Genomic DNA, 7,368 nt, shown 5'->3' on the forward strand with positions numbered 1-7,368 from the left:
GACGAGCTGTGACAGAGGTCTGTAGCGGCTTAAACAACTAGCAATCGCCGCTTTGTAGCACGGAGCTCCTCTTCGACGTTTTCTTTTTTACCACTAGTTACTACGAAGGAGCTTGCTACAGGCATAGGCGCCGATTTATGTTTTCCTCCGTGGGTGCTCACGGGCGCATGCCCTTAAAAAAAAAAAAAAAGTAGTCAAAATTTTTTTGCATTTCAGAACCTTAGGAAACGGACAGCGGTCGATACAAACACACGATTAACTCAATAATGAAGCTGTAAAGTAGGCTATCTTTCAACTCAGGACAGCTGACCACCAACTACCTACCGCTGACCTGACGGAGCACCACGACCGGCAGCTCACGGTGCTCTGTATCTAGTGTGCAGTAACCGATTCTGGGGTGTCAACAGTGATCAGCTTCGTGGGAAATTAAGAACTCTCTGCACTGGTGGTGGATGTCATTGATGCACTTGCATCATTGGGTTTGCTTTTTTAATAACAAATCTGTCCATTTAATTCTCACTCTGATTACCTAACGCACATGCACGCACTGTGGGGGGATGGAGGCGCTGTGATTGGAGGATAGGATATGGAGCAGGGGACTGACAGCGACATAAGTAACCAATCACGTTATAACAGACGCTCCACTTAGCACCAATTGCAATGTTTAATTTTAAATGAATGTAGCCTACTGGCAGTCTGGCACACGTGGGTGCTCAGTGGGTGCTCTGTATTTTCCGTGGGTGCTCCGGAGCTTGAGCACCCATGGAAAATACCGAGCACCCACTGAGCAATCAATTTAAAGCTGATTTTTTGTGAAGACATTTTTTTTTTTAGGCCATATCGCCCAGCCCTACTAGCTAGTTAGTTAGTTTCCCATTAGTCTTGTAGTAGCCTGAGAACAGTTGCACACTGACCACAAGAAATGCATTGTGAAAGAAGCACTAAATATGTATTTTCTAATGATTGAATGAATGATTACTAAATATAGAGGGAATATTTTTTAGCTGAGGAAGTATTAATGTGGGCACCCAACCTAAAAATGCCACCAGTATGGTAAAAATCACCAGTGACTCTTTGTGTCAGAGGAAAAACACTGTGTGGCATCTGGTGGTGATAAAGGATTATATTGCTTTGATAAACAACATGATTACTAAGGCAGTCTAATGGACTGGAAATCTGCCCACGTATTGAATATATCCATATGGAGCAGTGAAAATGCCACTTATAGATATACTTATAAATCCTTTGTTATCAAAACCATTCACAGAGAACATTGCTTTTCATCTTCATTAATAACTGCACTACGTGGACTGCAGTTGTTACAATGTTGTAATTATCCTTAATGTGGGGAAAGTGGAGATAAGACTTACACATCACAGAAGACAACCAAGGCTACGCAACCTTCAAATAGCCAACGGACTAAATGTGAGCCATAAAGCTAACGTTCCTGTAAACTAGCTAGCTACAACAAAGGGGCCAGAGATAAGCTGAAACGATTGGTCTATTAATCAATTAACGGAAAATGAATCAACATTTTTGTTTTGATAATCAATTGTTGAAGTATTTCAGGTAACGCTAAGGATATAGATAATTCTTAAGACATAAAAAAAAAACGTTAGGCTACTTTTCCAAATGCAAATTTAACTGTTTTTCTACCATTACAATATCAGATCAATTCATCGTTGAAGTTTTTCAAGATACAATGCCCTAATTCCAGTTTCTCAATGTTGAGGAAACGTTAGAAAGCTGCTCTTTGTCTGATACTGAATATGAAATACGACTGGTGTTAGAACAAAACAAAGAAATCTGGTGGCATTATCTTTAGGAATTAGTGATTCTGACAGTTTATAGCTAGCTAGTGATTCTGACAGTTTATAGCTAGACCAAGCGATAAATCTATCAATCCAAAAAAGAATCGTTAATCGATAACGAAGATAGTGTTAACGTTATATCTTTGGGCTCCGAAATAACTGCTCGAGCAACTAGATCTACAGTGCGAGGTGAATGCAGGATCCCTAAACGCAGGACAACATTTGGAATAAATGCTTTTTGCGTTAACGTTACCTGTTGCTGCGCATTTGATGTCAACCGTTAAAAAGTTAGCAACTGACCATGTAGCTAAGCAAGCTAACATCCCTGTAAATCACAGCAAGGGGTTAAACATCATTTGGGCTAAAGAACACACAGTTATATCATGTTGTCATAACGTTAACGTTACACAGTGCAAAGAAAAAATATTTTGGCGTTTACAACAAAGACGAACCGACTCACCATAGTAAGAGGAGGGGGTGTCCTTGTTCCTAGCCTTGCCACTTAGTAGAACAAACGCTGCTGAAATGACATTTTATTTTTTGAGGAACTTAATTGTTTTTGTAACATTTTTGTAAAGAAAGGTTTCATTGAAAATTGACATTAAAAAGGTACAATATGCAACATGTCTGCATTAAAATGTCTAAAAATGACTATACCTATGTTATATATTTTGTTGAGTTGTGTACTTACAATTTCCTAAAGGTTTCCAACAACGTTCAAACCCAGAGCAATCTGTTATTTTATTTTAATGACTTTATTAGCCAGCAGCCAGCCACTATAAACTTAGAGCCATCCAAACCCAGCCAGCACAAACTCCAGCACTGGGGGATAACGATGCTAACGGCAATAACAGAAATTATGTTTTGTCGGGGAAACAGACCATATTGCCCCAGGCGTCGGAGTGTGCTGAAATTCTCCCCCCTTTAGCGTTTAGCTGTCTTCTTTACAATTACGTTTGACCCACAAATGGTGACTGTCATGTGGACAAAAGGTGAAGGTGGGAAAGTCCCAAAGCAACAACCAGCAGCCATCCTAGTGATGTAGGCGTATCCTTGGCCGGTATCTCCGGGGCCACGGCTCGGCACCGGAGATACTCGGTGGCCAGCCCCAGCCGCGAAGTAGCTAAGTCTGAAGTGAAGTCATGAATAAACGTTACTAAACATAACAAGGATAAAACTGTAATGGATAAACCCATCCGTGAACATATATTTTAATCGGAAATTGTATTAAACTACAAATCCCATAATGCCACTACACAACGTCATCAAAAGTCCGCGTTTACATCCATTGTTTTGATTGAGAGATCCATAGCGGCAGAAAATTACATATTGTACGTTTAAATTGCCCGGTCGCTTAGTCTGGGTTTCTATGGACCTTTTTCACAGCAGACATTTTGACTTGTCATAGTAGGAAAAGCACAGCTGAAATTGATAACCTTAACAATGGTTCAGTTCAATCAAGTGTCCCAGTAAGCTATTTCAGTGAGTCAGCATGCACAATACCAAGGCCTCTCCTAAATGGAATGCAGCCATTATTACTGTAATGTTTACTGTAATGTTTATTTATTTTGATTAGAACAATGCACATTAATGAACATTTCTGTAAATGCGCCAGTGTTAGCCAGTCGGCTAATTTTCAACTGTAGTCCTAGTTGCCTAGCATGCATGTCTTTATGGTGGGAAGAAACCAGAGCACCCGAAGGAAACCCACGCAAACACGGGGAGAACATGCAAACTCCAACCTTCTTGCGGTGAGGCAGAAGTGCTAACCACTGAGCCACCGTGCTAATGGTTTTAAGTATAGGCCTACCTGTACTTTTCCTACTATGACATGTCAACATGTCTGCCGTGAAAGAGGTCTATAGCTAGCTTGTTTCCCATTAGCCTTGTAGTAGCCTAAGAACAGTTGCACACTGACAACAAGAACTACATTGTGAAAGAAGCACTAAATATGTATTTTCTTATGGTTAAATGAATGATTACTAAATATAGAGGGAATATTTTAGCTGGAGAAGTATTAATATGGGCACCCAACCTAAAAAAAGCCACCAGTATGGTAAAAATCACCAGTATAACTGACCCTTTGTGTCAGAGGAAAGACACTGTGTGGCATCTGGTGGTGATAAAGGATTATATTGCTTTGATAAACAACATGATTACTAAGGCAGTCTAATGGACTGAAAATCTGCCCACGTATTAAATATATCCATATGGAGCAGCAAAAATGCCACTTGGAGACAATAAATCCTTTGTTATCAAAACTATTTACAGAGAACATTGAACATTTCATCTTCATTAATAACTGCACTATCTGGACTGCAGTTGTTACAATGTTGTAATTATCCTTAATGTGGGGAAAGTGGAGATAAGACTTATTGTTGTTGACAGTCTCCTACACTTTTTTTTCAACACGTGTAAGAAATACAGGCACAAGTTTACATCACAGAAGATAACCAAGGATACAGATAATTTTGGAGCTACGCAACCTTTAAATAGCCAACTGACTAAATGTGAGCCATAAAGCTAGCTGTAAACTAGCTAGCTAGCTACAACAAAGGGGCCAGAGATTAGCTGAAACGATTAGTCTATTGATCGATTAACAGAAAATGAATCGACATTTTTATTTTGATAATCAATTGTTGCAGTATTTCAGGTAACGCTAAGGATACAGATAATTCTTAAGACATAAAAAAAACGTTAGGCTACTTTTTCAAACGTAAAGGAAAACGTTTAAAACGTTTTTCTACCGTTACAGGCAGCTATTCAATATCAGATCAATTAATTAATCGTTGAAGTCTTTCAAGATACAATGCCCTAATTCCAGTTAGAAAGCGGCTTTCTTTGTCTGATACTGAATATGATATAGCGATATGACTGGTGTTAGAACAAAACAAAGAAATCTGGTGGCATCATCTTTAGGAATTAGTGATTCTGACAGTTTATAGCTAGCTAGTGATTCTGACAGTTTATAGCTAGACCAAGCGATACATTTATCAATCCAAAAAAGAATCGTTAATCGATAACGAAGATAGTGTTAACGTTATATTCTGGTGTCATGCCGTCACAGAGGGAAAATATATCTGGGTTTACAACAAAGACGAATGGACGACAAGTGGAGGAGGAAAGTGATAATAATACCTATTGTGAGGACTTGACATATAGCTACACCAGGTAAACAACACAAAGGGAAAAAATATCACATCACTGGAGTTAACCAGGTAACGTTAACATACGTTAACACAAAAAGACGTTAGGCTAACGCTACTTATTCAAACGTAAATGGCCGTTTAAAACATGATTCTACCGTTAACGTTACCCGTTGCTGCGCATTTGATGTCAACCGTTAAAAAAAACTGAATAGTTAGCAACTAACCATGTAGCTAAGCAAGCTAACGTCCCTGTAAATCACAGCAAGGGGTTAAACATCATTTGGGCTAAAGAACACACCGTTATATCACCTTGTCATACGTTACACAGTGCAGACAAAAAAATATTTTGGCGTTTACAACAAAGACGAACCGACTCACCATAGTAAGAGGAGGGGGTGTCCGTGTTCTTAGCCATGGCACTTAGTAGAACAAATGCTGCGTCGTCTTGGTTTTGGAGACCGCATATGAGAGTCGAGGTGAACCGCAGTTTATTTTAGTGCCTTTCAGTGGTCCCGTCGAGAAATAAACACAGGGAACCTGGAGAGGTCTTGGGCTCTTGGTGGATGCTTTGGCCACGCAGCTGAGCGTCAGTCGTGTTTACAGCGCGACGTCATTAATTATTCCAAGACTGTCTTAAAGGGGACGTGCACCGTTGCCGCTTCTGCTAAAATTCCCGTTTCCCTTTGTTAGGATGCGATTTCTAAAACACATCGTTGTTGTGCAGTTTGTCCGCTGACATGAACATGTGTAGGATTTATTTCAACGATGCTGCAAAACAGAGGGATCAACACTGTCTGTGTCTGCAAGAAGAGTGGTGACTTCCAGATTGCTTTTTTTTAGTTGATTAATAATACAGCCAATAGTGTAAGTAGTAGCGGTATTTATAGGAGGCAGTGACATTTCTGTCCACACTGAGGAGTCCGGTGGAGAAACACTGACCTCAGCTGGGTTTTCTGTGACATTGCAAATATTTCTCTCTCTCTCTCTGTCTCTCCCTTCAGTTTTAACTGTGGCCTTAATGTACATTTATCATATATGCTACTCGAGAGGGTTTCCACTTATTCTGGCTGATTGGTTTAAAGTTAGGCGGAGCTATGCTGGAATCACTTAAACTCACCAAATTTCAAGAGCTATTAATTACTATAAAGGAGTAACTTCCCCCACCCAAACATATGCAACAAGAAAATATAATATAGCCTACATAACTCTTTAAATCAATTATTATTTCATGTGTGACCAGTAATGTTTTTATAATTGTGGGTGATCCATGTTCTCACTTAGGCTACTCACACCAATACAGTTTGTCGGGTAATTTAAACACACATCACAGTTTATGATTTATATGTTTTGCATGTAAAATATTGTTCTGCAAAGTAAATGTAGAGGAGGAAAAGCTGCATTTCCCATTTTAAATTGAGGAAATACTCAGTAATAGAACTGAATAGTGCTTAAATGTGGTACTCCAATACATGCTTTTCATATTCGTATTCACACACAGCACACATTGATTATGGCTTTTTGAGAGTCCACTATTGTGAGTATGACCAGAACGTGGCAGCAGAGACTGAAAATCATGCACAATAACTGGGGGATCCACGAGAAGGGCGAGATTTTCATAAAGTAAAAGACAATAAAAGAAGCTGTGAGAGCTGCAGCCGATAAAGTGTATCTAAAATGTTAATATTTCATGCATTTTAATGTAAAATGAGATTAGAAATGGGAAGTAATTTGTATTACACAATGACATCTTAAAAGTGACGTCTCTCTGAGTGCTCTGTGGATGAAAGGAATAAGATCTCAGGCTTCCAAAGGCCAGTCATTGAGAAGGGATTGACTTCCCCCGGGACAGATCATATGTTGATGTGGCAGGATCACTGACAATCGCACATGGAGAAAATCAGGATCACATTATTGCCAAGTGCAATACACTGAATGTAGAACCATTTGTCTTGGTGACACAGGCCAATATAGTGGTTTTCAACCTTTTATAGCCTAGAACTGTTCCTACAGATTTAAATCCTACAGATAACCAGTGGTGTGTCGGATGTGAAAGGTCGTGAAACATACAATATCATCCTGCTCCTTTTCGGACTATTTTATTTTTTGAAATTGGAAATTGCAATAGTATTTTTAATATTAGTTGTAAGCAATGTATGTATTTTTTTTTTCCCGTTGTGTGTTACTACACACTTTTTGTGTGTGTGTGTGTGTGTGTGGGTGTGTGTGTGTGTGTGTTGTGTATCTATGTGTGTGTGTGTGTGCAGGTGTTTGTGTGTATGTGTGTGTGCATGGGTTTGTAAGCATATGTGTATGTGTATCTATGTATATGGGTACAAACTGTATGTATGTGTGTATATATATATATATATATATATATATATATATATATATATATATATATTATATAT

The 7,368-nt window shown here is 39.0% G+C and overlaps 1 protein-coding gene across 5 annotated transcripts in view; it reads right to left on the minus strand.

Annotated features, from left to right (window-relative positions):
* slc44a5b (solute carrier family 44 member 5b) overlaps positions 1-5,621 on the minus strand; it is a 44,695-nt gene extending 39,074 nt beyond the window's left edge. For 2 of the 5 annotated variants that reach the window (XR_003693401.1, XR_003693402.1), the window contains exons 1-2: positions 5,339-5,617; positions 2,272-2,331 (exon numbers count right to left, since the gene is read on the minus strand). Coding sequence is in view for 1 of the 5 variants with exons in the window: in XM_028588026.1 (XP_028443827.1) it covers positions 2,272-2,331; positions 5,339-5,375 (97 nt within the window). In the remaining 4 variants the exon portion in view is untranslated. Of the gene's footprint in view, positions 1-2,271; positions 2,332-5,338 lie in introns of all 5 variants that reach the window. The other 3 variants (XR_003693403.1, XM_028588026.1, XR_003693404.1) reach the window with 3 other exon arrangements.
* Positions 5,622-7,368: the final 1,747 nt, after the last annotated feature.

Source organism: Perca flavescens, chromosome 9 (genome assembly GCF_004354835.1).
Source record: "Perca flavescens isolate YP-PL-M2 chromosome 9, PFLA_1.0, whole genome shotgun sequence".
Lineage (NCBI taxonomy): Eukaryota > Metazoa > Chordata > Actinopteri > Perciformes > Percidae > Perca > Perca flavescens.